The sequence below is a fragment of the Ambystoma mexicanum genome, chromosome 8 (genome assembly GCF_040938575.1).
Source record: "Ambystoma mexicanum isolate Mex_15411 chromosome 8, UKY_AmexF1_1, whole genome shotgun sequence".
Taxonomy (NCBI): domain Eukaryota; kingdom Metazoa; phylum Chordata; class Amphibia; order Caudata; family Ambystomatidae; genus Ambystoma; species Ambystoma mexicanum.
This window is the reverse complement of record NC_090929.1, coordinates 47945220-47965009: the sequence shown is the minus strand read 5'-3', so window position 1 is coordinate 47965009 and position 19790 is coordinate 47945220. Positions and strand designations below refer to the sequence as shown.

At 48.9% G+C, this 19790-nt stretch overlaps 1 protein-coding gene across 2 annotated transcripts in view; it reads right to left on the bottom strand.

The window, feature by feature from the left end:
• The window catches only part of HMCN2 (hemicentin 2), a 936787-nt gene that overhangs the window by 267696 nt on the left and 649301 nt on the right, over positions 1-19790 (bottom strand). For both annotated transcript variants that reach the window (XM_069609262.1, XM_069609261.1), the window contains 2 exons: positions 12759-12872; positions 7719-7921 (listed from right to left, as the gene is read on the bottom strand). In XM_069609262.1, coding sequence (XP_069465363.1) covers positions 7719-7921; positions 12759-12872 — 317 coding nt within the window. The remainder of the gene's footprint in view (positions 1-7718; positions 7922-12758; positions 12873-19790) is intronic.

Below are 19790 nucleotides of genomic sequence, written 5' to 3'. Positions count from 1 at the left end.
CGCCTGCGCTCACTTCACTTATAACAGCAGAACTCAGACAGGACCATCAATGTCCCTGCACTCACTTCACTCAAAACAGCAGAACTCAGCCAGGGTCATCAATTGGCCTGCACTCACTTCAGCCTGAGCAGCAGCACTCAGGGCCATCAATGGGGCCTGCACTGCACTCACTTCAGCCTGAGCAGCAGCACTCGGGGGCCATCAATGGGCCTGCGCTCACTTCAGCCTGGGCAGCAGCACTCAGGGCCATCAATGGGCCTGTACTCACTTCAGCCTGGGCAGCAGCACTCAGAGCCATCAATGGGACTGCACTCACTTCACTCTGAGCAGCAGGACTCAGGGCCATCAATGGGCCTGCACTCACTTCAGCCTGGGCAGCAGCACTCAGGGCCATCTATGGGCCTGCACTCACTTCAGCCTGGGCAGCAGCACTCAGAGCCATCAATGGGACTGCACTCACTTCACTCTGAGCAGCAGGACTCAGGGCCATCAATGGGCCTGCACTCACTTCAGTGTGAGCAGCAGGACTCAGGGCCATCAATGGGCCTGCACTCACTTCACTCTGAGCAGCAACACTCAGGGCCATCAATGGGCCTGCACTCACTTCAGTCTGAGCAGCAGCACTCAGGGCCATCAATGGGCCTGCACTCACTTCAGTGTGAGCAGCAGGACTCAGGGCCATCAATGGGCCTGCACCCACGCTCACTTCAGCCTGAGCAGCAGCACTCAGGGCCATCAATGGGCCTGCACTTACTTCAGCCTGGGCAGCAGCACTCAGAGCCATCAATGGGCCTGCACTCACTTCACTCTGAGCAGCAGGACTCAGGGCCTGCACTCACGCTCACTTCAGTCTGAGCAGCAGCACTCAGGGCCATCAATGGGCCTGCGCTCACTTAAGCCTGGGCAGCAGCACTCAGGGCCATCAATGGGCCTGCGCTCACTTCAGCCTGGGCAGCAGCACTCAGGGCCATCAATGGGCCTGCGCTCACTTCAGCCTGAGCAGCAGCACTCAGGGCCATCAATGGGCCTGCGCTCACTTCACTCTGAGCAGCAGCACTCAGGGCCATCAATGGGCCTGCGCTCACTTCAGCCTGGGCAGCAGCACTCAGGGCCATCAATGGGCCTGCGCTCACTTCAGCCTGGGCAGCAGCACTCAGGGTCATCAATGGGCCTGCGCTCACTTCAGTCTGAGCAGGAGCACTCAGGGCCATCAATGGGCCTGCGCTCACTTCAGCCTGGGCAGCAGGACTCAGGGCCATCAATGGGCCTGCGCTCACTTCACTCTGAGCAGGAGGACTCAGGGCCATCAATGGGCCTGCGCTCACTTCACTCTGGGCAGCAGGACTCAGGGCCATCAATGGGACTGCGCTCACTTCAGTCTGGGCAGCAGCACTCAGGGCCATCAATGGGACTGCGCTCACTTCAGCCTGGGCAGCAGCACTCAGGGCCATCAATGGGCCTGTGCTCACTTCACTCTGAGCAGCAGCACTCAGGGCCATCAATGGGCCTGCACGCACTTCAGCCTGGGCAGCCGCACTCAGAGCCATCAATGGGCCTGCACTCACTTCAGTCTGAGCAGCAGCACTCAGGGCCTTTAATTGGCCTGCACTCACTTCACTCTGGGCAGCCGCACTCAGAGCCATCAATGGGCCTGCACTCACTTCACTCTGGGCAGCCGCACTCAGGGCCTTCAATGGGCCTGCACTCACTTCAGTCTGGGCAGCAGCACTCAGGGCCATCAATGGGCCTGCACTCACTTCAGCCTGGGCAGCAGCACTCAGGGCCATCAATGGGACTGCACTCACTTCAGCCTGGGCAGCAGCACTCAGGGCCATCAATGGGACTGCACTCACTTCACTCTGAGCAGCAGGACTCAGGGCCATCAATGGGCCCGCACTCACTTAAGCCTGGGCAGCATCACTCAGGGCCATCAATGGGCCCGCACTCACTTCAGTCTGAGCAGCAGCACTCAGGGCCATCAATGGGCCCGCACTCACTTCAGTCTGAGCAGCAGCACTCAGAGCCATCAATGGGCCCGCACTCACTTCAGTCTGAGCAGCAGCACTCAGGGGCCATCAATGGGCCTGCACTCACTTCAGTCTGAGCAGCAACACGCAGGGCCATCAATGCCCGTGGCCTCTCTTAACTGTAGCCAGCAGCATGCAGGCAGGCTCGGCAATTTGCACACAAGTTTTTCCACATCTACAGCAACAGTCAGACATGTCTGGCAGTGCAAATGTGCTCATGTCAGAGTAAACAGCTTCACTCACAGAGGTTTGACAATGCACATGTAATCACTTTGTTGGATACCCTGTCTTTGCAACTGTGCACTTGCATCTGTATGCATTTGCATCTGTGTATTTGTAGAATTCTTTTTTAAATGGGGGGTGGGGGGCAAACACCCATAACCTTTCCACGTCTCGTTTGCTTGTTCCGTGAAACATGCGTAAAACGGCTGTAAATGCACAGAGGTGTAAATGCACAGAGGTGAACATGCGCAGAGTAGAGGCCCATCTGTGCATTTCCATCTTGTTGCATCGCATCATCTGTTTTTATAAAAAACTTCACAATCATTTCAGAGACCTAACAAGCCCCCTATATTTCTCTAATGGAGGAAAATCACCCCCTTTGTCTTACATAGTCCAACCTTCTGAGCCCCAGGCCCCCTCTGATGGAATAAAGTCTTCATGCGGTTGGTTACATCATCCCCACGTAGCTGTGTGTGTGTGTGCGTGCGTGCGTGAGTGCGTGCGCGCGCGCATGGGATGTGTACAGCGCAGCCCAGCTGGGGAGTCACAGGGCGATGTACAAGGAGGGCCCACCTAGAGGGGTGTGGCTAGGGTGCGGGGTAACAAAGGGGCATGGAATGAGTAGGAGGGGCAGAAGTAGAATTGAGTGAAGCCATCTGTGATTGGCGAGACATTCTCTTAAGAGTCCTTCCTGTAGTGTAGGATGGGGGGAGGGGGTCGGTCCCATCTTCATTCTCAACTGTTTCCGGAGACTAGTTGCATAGAATGAAAAGGGCCGTTTCCTGTTTATAGTTTTGGCTATTAAGTAGTGTTATGCGCCACCTCTAAGCCAAATATAATGCATTGGAGTACAGATAGGGAGAAATGGCATATGAGGAGTGGACTTACATCTGTAGGTGTTGTTTGGTTTTTTGCCCACCCATTGACTGGCTATGGCCATTCCCACACATTCCCTGCCCGTCACCCCCTCAAAACACACCCTCCTGGTATCTGTTTGAGCTCATTTTATTCAAGCTTTAACATCAAACTGTGCACTCGAAATGCTTGCCAGTGTTATTTTCCAAGCAATCGTCTTAGAGTGACTTTATTTGAGTTATAAACTCACTACACGTGTAATAAAAATGTCTTAACCAGGTCTACCTTTTCAGCCACTCAATTTATAAGCACTATGCGTGTACTTCACTGAAGTCCTGTTAAAAACAAGCATTGGCAAAACCAACAATTTTGGCTTGTGTATAAGTATTAGGCATTTGCCAGGCACTGCTATTATATGCCCAGGTACTCGCACCATTTTACAGCTGCTACCATCAGTGGCCAGTTAATACCACTATGGCAGTGCCTGGCAAGTGCCTTTCCCACGCCTACAAAAAAGCGCAAACTGGTGGCATGCCCAAAGCTTGTTTCAAAATTACCATTCTCGGATTCTATTGCATGTGGCGTCTGGTGGTGCACTGGCCTCCAGAAATGTTGAAATTTGCAGAGTGGTGTTTTGATTGAAATTGCTTTGTACGTGAAGGAGGCTGAGTAGGACATGAAGCGTGCTTAAAGGCGTGGCCGGTGCAGCGTCTTCAGAATCGGCGTGATCTGGTGGAATTCTGTTAGTCCTGTGATAAGTGTGCTTCAGCGTTCTGGGCGGCTTTCAGATCAGAATAGGCGGGATCTGGTGGAATTCTGTTAGTCCTGTGATGAGGTTGCTTCAGCGTTCTAGGCGGCTTTCAGATCAGAATAGGCGTGATCTAGTTGAATTCTGTTAGTCCTGTGATGAGGTGTGCTTCAGTGTCCTGGGCGGCTTTCAGATCAGAATAGGGGTGATCTGGTGGAATTCTGTTAGTCCTGTGATGAGGTGTGCTTCAGTGTCCTGGGCGGCTTTCAGATCAGAATAGGGGTGATCTGGTGGAATTCTGTTAGTCCTGTGATGAGTGTGTTTCAGCGTTCTGGGCGGCTTTTAGATCAGAATAGGGGTGATCTGGTGGAATAATTCTGTTAGTCCTGTGATGAGGTGTACTTCAGTGTCCTGGGCGGCTTTCAGATCAGAATGGGGGTGATCTGGTGGAATTCTGTTAGTCCTGTGATGAGGTGTGCTTCAGCGTTCTGGACGGCTTTCAGATCAGAATGGGGGTGATCTGGTGGAATTCTGTTAGTCCTGTGATGAGGTGTGCTTCAGCGTTCTGGGCAGCTTTCAGATCAGAATAGGCGTGACCTAGTTGAATTCTGTTAGTCCTGTGATGAGGTGTGCTTCAGAGTTCTAGGCGGCTTTCAGATCAAATAGGCATGGTCTGGTGGAATTCTGTTAGTCCTGTGATGAGGTGTGCTTCAGCGTTCTGGACGGCTTTCAGATCAGAATGGGGTGATCTGGTGGAATACTGTTAGTCCTGTGATGAGGTGTGCTTCAGCGCTCTCTACGGCTTTTAGATCAGAATAGGTGGGATCAGATGGAATTCTGTTAGTCCTGGATGAGGTGTGCTTCAGCGTTCTCGACAGCTTTCAGATCAGAATAGGCAGGATCTGGTGGAATACTGTTAGTCCTGGATCAGGTGTGCTTCAGCGTTCTCGACGGCTTTCAGATCAGAATAGGCGTGGTCTGGTGGAATTCTGTTAGTCCTGTGATAAGTGTGCTTCAGCGTTCTGGGCGGCTTTCAGATCAGAATAGGCAGGATCTGGTTGAATTCTGTTAGTCCTGTGATGAGGTGTGCTTCAGTGTTCTCGGCAGCTTTCAGATCAGAATAGGTGGGATCTGGTGGAATTCTGTTAGTCCTGTGATGAGGTGTGCTTCAGCGTTCTCGGTGGCTTTCAGATCAGAATGGGGGTGATCTGGTGGAATTCTTTTAGTCCTGTGATGAGGTGTGCTTCAGCCTTCTGGGCGGCTTTCAGATCAGAATAGGTGGGATCTGGTTGAATTCTGTTAGTCCTGTGATGAGGTGTGCTTCATCGTTCTCGAAGGCTTTCAGATCAGAATAGGCGGGATCTGGTTGAATTCTGTTAGTCCTGTGATGAGGTGTGCTTCAGCATTCTGGGTGGCTTCCAGATCAGAATAGGTGGGATCTGGTTGAATTCTGGTAGTCCTGTGATGAGGTGTGCTTCAGCGTTCTGGGCGACTTACAGATCAGAATGGGGGTGATCTGGTGGAATTCTGTTAGTCCTGTGATGAGGTGTGCTTCAGCGTTCTGGGCAACTTACAGATCAGAATGGGGGTGATCTGGTGGAATTCTGTTAGTCCTGTGATGAGGTGTGCTTCAGCGTTCTGGGTGGCTTTCAGATCAGAATAGGCGTGATCTGGTGGAATTCTGTTAGTCCTGTGATGAGGTGTTCTTCACCGTTCTCGCCGGTTTTCAGATCAGAATAGGCGGGATCTGGTGGAATTCTGTTAGTCCTGTGATGGGGTGTGCTTCAGCTTCCTGGACGGCTTTTAGACCAGAATAGCGTGATCTGGTGGAATTCTGTTAGTCCTGTGATGAGGTGTGCTTCAGTGTTCTGGGCAGCTTTCAGAGGGGCCACAGGGACAACTGGGACTTCTGCGAGTAGGGCATTACATCTATCCAAATGGGAGACAACTACGGCTTTCATGACTGTTCTGAAATCTGGGGCAAGGATGAAATGCTGGCCTTTGCAGAACAGTGCCAGCTGTTGCCATGCTGCTTGGGTCTTCTTGGTGATGTCTGCTTTGAATGAGCATTCACTGTCAATGGTAAAGTTGGTAGATGCTGCACTGGGTGACTTGAGGCATGAATCCCTCCAGCTTCTCATCAGTCAGCCAATTCTGGACTTGGACGTGCTCAGTTGGATATTTTAGGAGACGGAATTCAGCCTTTGTCGTTTTTCACTTCAGGCTTGGAATAGGGACAGACCGTTCTTGAGTCGAGGAATATTTGGTTAAGGTTGCGGGTCATATGTGTATTGGTTTATGGTGATGGCAGTGTTGGAGAGGAGATTTTCCAGAGGTTCCATGTAGAGGTTGAAGATAACAAGGGGCAGGATAGAGCCTTGCGGATCACTGCAGGTTACTGGTCAGTGCTGGGGTCTGTTGGGGCCGTGGGTGAGTTGGTGTCTTTTGGAGACATAAGAAGTCAACCACGGCAGGACCGTTCCTTTGAGGCCTTTGTGGGTGGTGCGGGTGTTGGAGAGGGTTTCGTGGTTAAGGCTGTTGAAGGCATCAGCGAGGTTGAGCAGGATGAGGAAGCAGCCTGTCCCGAATCTGGAGATCGTTGTTCATAACTCCCAGCCTTCTGGATACATCTAACAGGCCCCAAAGCTTGCGCCGCTCACCTTTACTCAGAAGGCAAGATAAATTAGCTGGGTTCAGCAATTCCTCTATTTTCTAGAATTGAAGAAGAGAGCTAATTACATAATTTAAGAAAAGGGTCAAGGTTCAAGCCTGATGACTGGCTTGATCTTTTTGTGCAGCAAGAGCCGAAGCTGTGCCACGTTTTTCAATAAGGAATTATCTGATTGGTCCAGGTTCAAACTTCTTATCCAACCACAAACAACGCTGCCCGCTTGTAGCTTTGATTTGTGGTCTCAGTGCTTGTAGGTTTTTCTTTTTTTCAATTTCTCCATGTCATGTTTAAACTGCAGAGCTGCTATTGGCCGAGTTTGTCCTTTGCTTCTTGGAACCCATATACACCCCAATTTGGGACCATACGTCTGATTTTCAGGCTTGCCCACATGCAAGTGGAAGGAGTTTCGGAAACTGCCCTTCCATGTGCTTTTTTGTTCACTTCTCCTATCACTCACATGAGTGTGTGCTCTTATGTGCTTATTCCTTTTAATCATGACAGTTGATGGGAGAAATATGTTATTGAACCCCCTGAGCTATCTTACAATGTTTGAAACCTGACAGAGCCGCTATATCCTTAGGTTTTTGGTCAGGGTACCAAATGATGGGAGCTGCATAGTCTAGGGCAGTAACGGAGGCTAGGGCGGTTGTACTCACGGGCAGTGTTCCTGGTGTGAAACTAAGGCAGGAATGTGGCTCTGAGAGTGCAACGCATAGTATCACTCATTTATGCCATGTGCTCTCAAGCCTGTGTGAGCACTGTGTGCCTCGACTGAGCCTAAGTGCCCCCTAACTGTCCCTGTAAACTATGATCCTGTTTATAGTGACCCAATGCAACATTACTTATTACATCGTCCTTCAAAGAATGTAATCTTAGCATCTGGGGGTGGGGTACCAGTATGTTACCAGCTTCTTGTCACCTAATGTGGCTCGGCCCCACGATTACACAGACCACGTTAAATGCAGGATAACGTACCAAGGCCCTATTTGCTGTGGGTGCCCTTAACTGAAACTTGAAAAGTTCAACTCTTGTGAAAATGTGGTGTTTGTAGTTGGAGGCACGATCAATTTTTAACAGCCCCCATCTTTGGCCATGGAGTCAATTATCCTGGGATGATGACATACCTGGCTCCATTGTATTCTGAATTGTGCCGCATGAAACACATGTATGAACACACACAGTGGACACATCTCACCTGGGCATTCACAATCTCCAGCATGTGCTGCTTTGCCAAGGCGTGCTCTGCATTCCCAAGCACCAGCTGGTGCCCGTCCTTATACCAGCTTATCACAGGTGGTGGCACAGCGTTGGACTCACATTGCAAGACAACAGTTTGGCCTTGGCGGGCAACGGTCAATTCCTGTCGCTCGCCAGGGGACTGCGCAAAGCGTGGGGGTACTGCAAGAAACAGGACATGCAGGTGTGAGGAGGTCAGCTGGGAAGTCCTTATAGCAAATTACCCATTCCTGCAGAACACCAGAAAATAATAGCTTGGATTGGAAGTGAAAAAAAACAAAACCAACATTACGCTTTACCTGGAACCTATATCTAATATGTAGTGTGAAGACACATAGTCATTTATGAATTTTCCCATAACTTAGATTACATGTCATGCATGTGTACAGGAGGCGCCAACCCCTCCCTATTAACTGAGTACAGATGACATGATAGGCTAATCAATGGTTCTATTATGGCAGAAATCAGGATTAGAGTGCCTTTATTTAAGGTAAAAAGTGCACATGCCACTGCACATATTTGGGTTAGAATGACCCAGGAAGTGAAGGGTGCTTTAAATATCACACACATATTGTAAGTGTATGAGAATATATCATGAATAAGGAATGCAAAGTGGGAGATGCTTAAATAATTAAATTATAGCTCCCTGTAGAATTAATTCCGTATCAGACGACGATATATTTCCAAATGGATGACTCAGGTACAAAATGGTGTCTAGTTTTAAGCCAGGTGTGGAAAACCCAGACTCATGCAGACAAAGCAACACAGGCTGATACATTAGATAGTCTTTGGCAGCATCTCACAGAGAGATAATTGGGTTTGTTAGTCAAAAATGGAACTTGGCAGGAAAAGCAGACAAGATTAATGATCAAGTTTAGATAACACAAGGGAAACTTGGATATATTTATCTATGTTGTTCATGAGGAATGGGCATCGTGTATTTCATGCAGGCCAATTTGACAGGCCAGCTGCATTACTTGGCACTGTATATATAATATTGTTTATTCATTTCTCCACGGTATGAGGCATTTACTAACTTGTCAAGACCTCAAAAAGTAGATAAAGAATTGACATTGATGTAATAAAGTTGTTTCTGGCAGAAGTTGAGAAATGTCATAAATGTGTCCAGCCAGTTCTAAAATAAGCTTATCAGTTTTGTGCGTCAGAAGAAATTGTTAATGCCAACTATGACTAATGAGGGCTTGGTGTACACCAGACTATAAAAGCTGGGGAGAGGCATAATGTATTTGAGTGTGTGTCTAAAGCGTGTCTTGAAACTACATCTAATAAAGACTGCTGAGAGACCCTCCCGGGCGCCTCACTTTCTCCTGCCTTTGTCTCAAAGAGGTGTTCATAGATGCCAGAAGCTTGATGGGATGGGAAGACGACCCCCTGTTTACACGGATTGCCCCCACTCTTGAATCAAGTCTAAGGGTCTCAGTCTGCCCCCAGCATCAGACTCAACCGTCGTATGGCCACTCACTTTAGCTAAAGGTTTTGGAAATATCCACTTGGGGTCCTTTGTGTGATTTGCTCTTTGGTTTTGTAAATACATATATTTAGCAAAATAAAGCATTCACCATGTGTGTTACATTTGTTTATTTACTGTATTTGTATATATGTACAGATTTTTAAAAATCACTGATTAGGTGTGAAACGCAAGTAGGCTGAGAAAACGCATAGAGGGTCAAAGCAACAAAATAAAGACAAATGTGAAGATGTTGGAAATGCACTGTTTCTGGAAATAAACTTTCTCCTGCGCCCAAAAGGCGGTAAAAGTAGAGAGCCAAATGCTGTGTTGCTGATTCACACGGGCCAGCCTTGGATTGCTTACAGGGAAAGGGTTGGGAGCCAAATGCTGTGTTGCTGATTCACACAGGCCAGCCTTGGATTGCTTACGGGGAAAGGGTTGGGAGCCAAATGCTGTGTTGCTGATTCACACAGGCCAGCCTTGGATTGCTTACGGGGAAAGGGTTGGGAGCCAAATGCTGTGTTGCTGATTCACACAGGCCAGCCTTGGATTGCTTACGGGGAAAGGGTTGGAAGCCAAATGCTGTGTTGCTGATTCACACAGGCCAGCCTTGGATTGCTTACGGGGAAAGGGTTGGGAGCCAAATGCTGTGTTGCTGATTCACACAGGCCAGCCTTGGATTGCTTACGGGGAAAGGGTTGGGAGCCAAATGCTGTGTTGCTGATTCACACTGGCCAGCCTTGGATTGCTTACGGGGAAAGGGTTGCGATCCAAATGCTGTGTTGCTCATTCACACAGGCCAGTCTTGGATTGTTTACGGGGAAAAGGTTGGAGTCAAATTCCGTGTTGCTAATTCACCCAGGCCGGTCTTGGATTGCTTACAGGGAAAGGGTTGGAAGCCAAAATGCTGTGTTGCTAATTCACACAGACCAGTCTTCGATTGTTTACAGGGAAAGGGTTGGGGGCCAAATGCTGTGTTGCTGATTCACACAGGCCAGCCTTGGATTGTTTACGGGGAAAAGGTTGGAGTCAAATTCCGTGTTGCTAATTCACCCAGGCCGGTCTTGGATTGCTTACAGGGAAAGGGTTGGAAGCCAAAATGCTGTGTTGCTAATTCACACAGACCAGTCTTCGATTGTTTACAGGGAAAGGGTTGGGGGCCAAATGCTGTGTTGCTAATTCACACAGGCCACTCTTGGATGGCTTACCGGGAAAGGGTTGGGATCCAAATGCTGTGTTGCTAATTCACACAGGCCAGTCTTGGATTGTTTACGGGGAAAAGGTTGGAGTCAAATGCTGTGTTGCTAATTCACCCAGGCCGGTCTTGGATTGCTTACAGGGAAAGGGTTGGAAGCCAAATGCTGTGTTGCTAATTCACACAGGCCAGCCTTGGACTGTTTACTGGGAAAGGGTTGGGAACCAAATGCTGTGATGCTAATTCACACAGACCATCCTTGGATTGCTTACGGGGAAAGGGTTGCAACCATGGTTTGTATGTCTAGATTACAGCCACGGGCAGCAGAATGCTGATAAAGTGCAGCAAACAGTGGCCTGCAACCCAGTGTTTGTGCATGCATGGTATTGGGGGGCATGCTGTTGCAATGTGTGAGTTGGACAATGGGTACAGAGTAAGGTGGCAGCAATGTTTGAGTTGGTCAATGGGTACAGAGTAAGGTGGTAGCAATGTGTGAGTTGGCCAAAGGGTACAGAGTAACGTGATAGCAATGTGTGAGTTGGCCAATGGGTACAGAGTAACGTGGCTGCAATGTGTGAGTTGGTCAATGGGTACAGAGTAACGTGATAGCAATGTATGAGTTGGCCAATGGGTACAGAGTAACGTGATAGCAATGTGTGAGTTGGCCAAAGGGTACAGAGTAACGTGGCTGCAATGTGTGAGTTGGTCAATGGGTACAGAGTAACGTGATAGCAATGTGTGAGTTGGCCAATGGGTACAGAGTAATGTAGCAACAATGTGTGAGTTTGTCAATGGATACAGAGTAAGGTGGTAGCAATGTGTGAGTTGGCCAATGGGTGCAGAGTAACGTGATAGCAATGTGTGATTTGGCCAATGGGTACAGAGTAAGGTGGTAGCTGATTTAGGGGTGAGTCTGGTAGTTGGGGAGAAAAGGGACTAGTGAGTCTGCCATGGTATGTCATCTTAGTAATGGGCTGAGCCATTAGAGTTCCCGGCTGTTGTTGAGTTGTGAGCGGGCTTATTCCTCCTTTTCTTTCAGAGTACCTAATGTTTAGGGTTCTGTTTCACGGCACGCGCCAGGGGGACTGAAACAACTGCTTCTGATCTCCCCGTTTAATGGCTGAAAAGCTTCTGTATCATGTCTTGGAGCAAGCAACCGAGTAGCGTCCCGCCTTGGATGTGCCAGGCTGAGGGACATTTCTAGTTACTTGCAGTTGTATTTGTTTGTGCTTGAGTAACAGCTGTCAGGACCATGCAGCAGCAACTGGGCAAATGAAACTGCTGAAAGCCAACAAGATTATCTACGGGTAGAAAGGGCCCACCCGTACCTAATGTACAGATCCAGGAAACGAGGCGCATTGCGCCCATGGCACAGAATGCACCGTGTTCATGCTGTCTTCACACCATTGGTATATTTTACCCCTACTGCTCCTTGGTGAAGTTAGTGCTCAGCATAGGAAGCACGCTCCACTGCTACATATGATCTGCCTTATGAATCTCAGCGCAAAGCAACATGGGGTCCTTCCTGGGTAGGTTTAAAATGCGGACAATATGTAGCCTTTTCAGAGGGAGTAAGTTCAGTTAAGCAAGAGAGCCTCTTTTTTTTGTTTTGTTTGAAAATGTTCTTATTTGAAGAATGGGATACAAGGCAATAAATAGTAAGAGTGGACCAAACACATAATATGATAATTAATGGAGATCTATCCATATATTGGTAATGGGAATTCATGAATGCCAGGTAAACATATAAGATTTGATGCAAAACAACACATGTTTGGGATAAGAACAAAAAGACCTACAATAAACAGGAAACACACACACGGGGGTGCGGGGGTGGGGAGGAACAGGATGCTGTGCTGCAGTAGTGTACATTATGAATGATTAGGCGCCTCATCTTGTAAACACTCATTTTGCAGGGTAGAAGTCTGTGATTATTTGACAATTGCATTCTTCACTAGTCAGAAGAAACGTTGCTGTAAATATGACCCCATGGAAAGACGGCTGCCTGAGGGGTCCATTACAGCTGGGCAAGTCGGTTTCTAGACGTGACCCAAGCAGTACTGCTTCAAAAGGAGGGGGAGGGTGTGATTTTCTGTGGCTTTCAGTACATGTGAGGCAGAGAACCTGTCTGGAACATATTGTATGAGCTGCGTCAACATATATCCAAGTGACGAGGGCAGAATCCATGAAGGCCAGTCAGACTATCTGGGTTCTGAGGTCGCCAAGTTGACTTCTTCTACTTTCAGGCAACTGTGCAGCCCGCTTTGCAGAGTGACACACATGAGGTCAGCCTTCCAGCCTGCGGCAGTCTGCCACTGCTCAAAACCGCTTACCAAACACATGAAGGTTAACCTGCTTCTCATCAGTCCCGGCTGCATTGCTCGCCACACACCTGTATGTCCCTTCATTGGTCAGGTGCACTTCTGGGATCTGCAAGATTTGTCCACCTAAAAAAAAAGAAAAAACATCAGCTGCTTCCCTGGATGTGAAAAGTGCAGGCTTCTCACTGTTCCATCAGGAGAGGGACCACATGTCTGTAGCCACCCTGGACCCAAACCAGTCTGTACACCACCAGTGGTTGCACCACCGACAGAAGGTATGCTGACACTTCCCATGAAGACTCCAGCTACAGAATAGTCTATACAACCCGGGGGACCACCAGCCGCAGAAAGGGTTAAACATCATCGGGAACCCACAGCATCAGAATGCTCCTTAGATCCCAGAGAACCATCCTGTGCCGACATTTCAATGCATTCCAGTGGACCGTGATCAGCAGACAGGCCTACACATCCCAGAGTCATTATTAGCAAGCAAGCATTCCAGGGAACTGAGAGTAGCAGATGTGTCTAAGCCTCCAAAGGGGTGGGGGCGGGGGGGTCAGCAGATGATGATATGTCTGTAACTCCCAGGAAACTGACAGCCAAAGACCTGCATATACATCCCAAGGGGATACACCTAAGGGAACCCACTAAAGCAGAAGGAAAACATTACTTACCCGTAATAACAGTTTTGCAGCTTGTATCTGTTTCAGAGCCACATGCATGGATCCTATCACTGGTCCATCCCTTTCAACACCTAAATTAAAGTTTAGTAAACATAAAGCAGTATCCAATCAAAAGACGGCAGCAGGGGAGGATGTGACCCGGAAGAAGGTGGCGTTCCGCCTAGACCCATGGCCCAAAACACCCCTCCCACACTTACCTGTTTGCCTACTTTAAATTGCCCCCAAATCGGAGCCCAACGGCACAAGTTAAAAGCTCCGTGCTCCGATAGCGGTCAAAGGGGGAGTGAAAAAACGAATTGGGTCTTTAGCTATTTGTTTTTTTTCTCCAGACAATTGATGGGAATCCCTCTCCAGCTGCCTCACTTGACTTGATAGCACATACGAACCTCATCCCCAAGGTAACCTTGCCATCCTGGAGTGCTGTGGCGTGCGGTGGTGATTATGGTAAGAACATGTATAAGTTATATTGGTTTTCTTTTAACTGACGGTGCTCACAGCGAGTAAAGGAAAATAATCATTGCGAGCACTGGCCGTTAAATTGATTATTTTCAAATGTTACACATTTTGTAAATCTTCTGTGCTCCCTGGAGGATAACCACCTGGCAGCCTTCACCCTTATCTGCTACCAGGCATGTTACGGTGAATCCATAACGGATTTACAAAGGTTTTGTAAATTAATTTAAGGGATGGTGCTTGCAAGGAGTATAACAATCCTTGCAAGCACCATCCGTTAAATGGATTTACAAAACCTTTGTAAATAATCAACTTTCCCCTCAGCCTTGACCCTTGTGTCTTTACCTATCCTGTGTGGGATCACCCTTTTTCAAACTGATTTATACAGAGGTCTCGGATAAAGTGAATTAGTTCTAGCTGAGAGTCGTTGTTCTAAAGGGCTTTGCACCGACAGAGACGGCAATTGTTGTGCAAAGTTAGTTTTCAAGAATATTCGAACTGGCACCACTCGGTCATTGGAAGCACTAGGAACAATGATGGCAATTTGCCATCATCAGCTCTTGCACCAGGAAAGGCAGGCTGCTGTTAATCACATGGACCAGGTTGGGACATCTTCACGCCCCCCCAGCCCCACCTCCCTTTTTGAAAATCGGGTGATCCACCAGTTGCACCGTAGCCTTGCAATGCAATCCCTGCCGCCCCGTTCCTCACGATGCCAGGACAGCGCGCTGACCGGTTTAAATGGCCACTGTGTGAGCATGCAGTGAGCATGCAGTGCGCATGCAGTGCGCAGGTCTGGGCCCATTTCGTCTGCCAGCTCCCTGCAATCCCCACACACGAAAGAAATAGAATAGGGTCCTTGTGAGGCCAACACGTTAGACGCCATTGAGTTTCACAATGCCAGCACCCCGTGCCAAACACCCACAGGTTGTCACTGGGCACCTACAGTGAACAATAGTAGTGGACAAGGGAGGTGGCATAAAATGCGCTGTATCCAAGCCACATATTAACTGCGCGGGTTCAGAACGAGGATGGACTTCCCTTCCAAATAACGGGACACGTCCCATGTGTTGCCCCGGGATCTGAGCCTTGCAGTACCTCCCCGCTAGGGAAGAACAGAAAAGGTCCTTGATGTGGGTATTAGAAGACTGTGTATTTTCTGTGCCAATGGGATGTGGTAATGATACTATACTGGTGGTTAGTGTTTAGGACAGCTTAAAATGGCAGGGGTAGCGGAAGTGACATCACAAAACCTTTGACCTCTGAGGACATCACAGGAAGTGATGTAACTTGACCCCCAGCCCGGAGTCACATCAGAGAAAGCAGTGGAACACGACCTTTCATCCCTTGACAAAACAGGAAGTGGCATCATATAGCATTGTTCCTAAGAACACTACGAAAAATATGGTTACGATATCACTATAATGTGATATATATTTCATACAGTTACTGTGCATGCAAGCAGACGTCCAAGGTCAAATGATAATGATGTGTTATCATATAGCACTTACGCTTAAGCGGTTTATATAGAACAAATATACATACAATATCCCCCAACCTGCGTTGGTACTCATTTATCAAGCTCAGAAGGATGAAAGGCTGAGCTGAGGTGTTTAAGAACAGACTAAACCAGTGACTCACCCCCTGATCAAAGTGTTACACTTGTGGAACCCCGTGTTTTTTTAAGAGACCGGAACAAGGAAGCCGGCCATTCCAAAAATAAAGAGCCACATGACGCTGCCCACAACCCAGGAGCTTACATTTAAAAAAAAAGAAATCTTTTTTAAAATTTCTTTTTTTTTTAGGGGAAGCAAGGGAGACCTCAGGGGTCGCAACTGCGACCCCTAAATGACGCCCCTGTGGTTGTCATCAAAAACGAGTACAGGGCCAAACGAGAGTCTGGTCAAAACAGCAGCAACTTCATTCCGACCACACAAATGTTATCTCGCCAATTGACCCCTCACTCACATGGAGCCCATACCCAGGGAACTACAAGGCAACTTAGCTCAGCTTCCACTAGAGTGCAGAGGGAGGGATCTGGGGACAGGTCTGGGAGTTCAGAGGGCAAACACACTGCGTTTTCAGGATCCTTACAAACATCCTAACCTTAAAACCATTGCTTTACAATACAAGTAGGGATTACCAAAATCTCCTATACACAGTGAGCAGGGGGCCCCACCCCAACATGCCTACATTTCCAGGAGGCCCTCCTTGTGAGCAGAGGAGGATTGGGGTGTAACACTAATTGGCAGTCATGTAGGAGGGTGTTATGGCCAATGGATCTCCTGACTTAGAGGAGCATAGCTCGCTCTAGGACTTTAGTTGTAAGGAAGGTTGGCTACACGGCCATAACTGGCGAGAGTCGAGGGGCCGGCACTGATCTTTTAAAGATGGGGTTCTCCATGCCTTGCTTCAGTGGGAGGGAAATTAAGCCAGAGTGGAGGCATTCATTACAGAGAGCGGCGAGACAGGCAGATAAGGGTTTGCTATGTACAGTCATGAAACTGGCAGGCGTTGGCATGACTGTACAGATGATGCCCTCATCTGATTGATGTTATTTGGGGTATCGCATTCGTGACGTGGTGGACTGCATGGGGTGTCATGGGAGGAGTGGTGGTCATGGTTTGGGCTGGTGGGGCTTCACAGGAAGCAATCAACTGTTTGGTTTTGCTGTTTCTGGATACGAAAAAGTCCCCTATCTTATTCTCCAGCTGCTAGTATGGATGAAGGTCAGCCACAGGGGTTCTTGGTATGACTGTTCAAGGTAGACCATGGAGTTGAGTGCTAGGTGAGAATCTGAGCATATGGTTGCAGTGAATGTGTCAGCTGTGTGAAAGGAGGTGTGTTAGTCCAGTGGGTCCTCCATGTAGGCTGCAGAACTCCAGCGAATGCAGAGTGAATGTTGGGTGCTAATGCTAAGGAGTAGTTTACGAAAGTCAGGTGGGTGTCCATCATAACTAAGCGTGACCAAGAGAGGATGGCCGGTGGGTGTCCAAGATAACTAATCGTAATCAAGAGAGAATGGCTGTTGGGTGTCCATCATAAATAAGCTTAACCAAGAGAGGATGGCCGGTGGGTGTCCATCATAACTATGTGTAACCAAGAGAGGATGGTCAGTGGGTGTCCATCATAACTAAGAGTAATCAAGAGAGGATGGCCGGTGGGTTTCCATCATAACTAAGCGTAACCAAGAGAGGATGGCTGGTGGGTGCCCATCATAACTAGGCATAAACAAGAGAGGATGGCCGGTGGGTGAGCGTAATCAAGAGAGGATGGCCAGTGGGTGTCCATCATAACTAGGCATAAACAAGAGAGGATGGCCAGTGGGTGTCCATCATGACTAAGCGTAACCAAGAGAGGATGGCCGATGGGTGTCCATCATAACTAAGCGTAACCAAGAGAGGATAGCCGTTGGGTGTCCATCATAACTAAGCGTAACCAAGAGAGGATGGCCGGTGGGTGTCCATCATAAGTAAGCGTAACCAAGAGAGGATGGCCGGTGGGTGGCCACCATAACTAAGCATAACCTAGAGTGGATGACCAATGGGTGTCCATCATAACTAAGCGTAACCAAGAGAGGATGGCCGCTGGGTGTCCATCATATTTAAGCGTAACCATGAGAGGATGGCTGATGGGTGTCCATCATAAGTAAGCGTAACCAGCGTAAGATCAACTGCAAGTTTGTGGCCGCGGTGCAACACCCCAGACAAAATGGCCGGCGCGCTAGAACAAAGGAGGCTGAGGTAGGCCCAGCAGCCCCACGGTGGACGAAGGTTGACAAGGAGAGCGCAGTGGGTGGAATGTGAAGCAGGAAGCAACTGCAGCTGAGACAACTGCACTGGGTATATAGAAAGGGTTCGCTAGAAGCAGACCACAACACAGTGCACAAGCTGCTCCCGACACGCGTGAGCTGCAATGGACTGCCCGCGAGAGCGAGAGGTGTAGCCCCCAGAAAGTGGACTGTGATAAGGCACAAGAAACACACAGGCCTGGCAGTGCCACAGCGCGCTATAACCACGTAGAAGGAGGAACGGGGAAGCAGGGCCCGCACGCTACATAAAAGCTGGGCCCAGGTACACAGGCTGGACTGCACAATGTCGGTGAGAGGAGGCAAGACCAAGAGTAAGCAGCCCACTATGGACATTTTTGCCAAGCCGCAACAGACTCCAACCACCCCGGTACAGGGTGCGGCAGCCGCGCCTGCAGAAATATCCCCGACAAAAGAGGATCACTTGATCCTAACAGCCATTACGGAGTTGTAAGCCTGGTGGGGTACAATGATGGCGGACCTAAGAACCGCTTTGGAAACCAAAATAGAGGCGGTTGGGCTAGAGGTCAACCTGCTGCGACAAGATGTAAAGAGCTGGCTGAAAGAACAAGTGGCCTAGAGAGTGCAGTGAAAACCAATACGGAAACCAGCACAAGCAACACAAAGGAAGTCCATATTCTGAAGCAACAGGTTGCCAACTTGGAGAACCGCGTGGAGGAGGCTGAAGGGAGAGCGAGACGAACAAAATACGGGTGGTCGGCCTACTGGAGGGAGAGGAAGGTCAGGACCCCATGGACTACATGGAGAATTTGATCCTGCAAGAAATAGGAGCCGACAAACTTTCACAAGGATTTGCTGTGGAACGGGTGCACAGGGCCCTGATGAGGAAACCACGACCTGGAGCCCCCCCTCAGGCGATGATAGCAAAGATATTGAACTATAAAGATAGAGAGAAGATCCTGGAGTACTTTCGCAAAGGTGGAACGATCGAAAGGGCATCTGCAACCATTACAGCATACCCTGACTACACCATGTTGGTACAGAGACAGCGTTATAACTATGTGGTGATCAAGAGGAGATTGCGTACGGCTGGAATCAAGTACATGCTTTTGTATCCCGCAAAGCTCAAGGTCCTGCACAAAAGTAAGGTGTACTTTTTTGACACCCCGGAGGACGCAGCGGCATGGTTGGATATGCAGGGTTGTCCGGAACAAGGCGAGAAGCAAGATCACGAGGATCACGATAAGTGAGGGGGTCACATTATGTAGAATGCAAGAATGGAGAAGGGAGACCCTGGTGAAAAATAAAAGGATTGTCGCATGGGTAACAGGGGCGGGGCGAGGACAGATAACATTGAAAATTGCAATAAGAGACATTTGGACTTGTTGGACTAGAATAAAATGTGAATGTAAATTGGGTAGCACTAAGCGTGCTCACATGGAAGCAAACGGGAGTGGCAAGATGGAAATGACCTACCCCCAGGAGTTAGAGTAGTAGGGCTGCCATGCTGAGCCGTGAGTAAAGGCAATTGCCAGAAAAGGGCTAGATGCGGGGGTGCCTGAGATCCAGGGATGGAGCTGGGCAACAGTTGGGTAGGGTGTTGGGGTGGGAGGAAATGGAGGGGAGTGAGTTGGGGCAGGAAAAGTAGGCGGGAGGGAGGGAGGTTGGCAAGTTTGGGGTGTTTGTTGTTTGGGGAAGTTCATGTTGGGAAACAAGCCCGCACAGAATGGGAATGTATTTGGTAATGGACTGCACTCTGTGGTGGGAGAATAGGGACCCTGATATGTCATGGGGATCTTAAAATAATTACTTGGAACGTCAGAGGGCTCAATAGTTATTTGAAGAGGAATAAGGTCATGCTATACCTACACAGACGGAAAGTAGACATAGCCCTGCTGCAGGAGACCCATCTTACACAAGACAAGATGGAGATGATCCGGATGAAATGGAGGGGGACTGTGGTGGGGGCATCATATTCAGCCTATGCCAGGGGGGTGATCATTTGGGTGGCGCCACATGTCCCGTTCCAACTGTTACAGTCCACGGTGGAGGCAGACAGGAGGATGGTCATGATGAGAGGGCTGGTGGAAAACAACATTATAAATATGAACGCACTGAACCAAAGCACAGCGCCATATT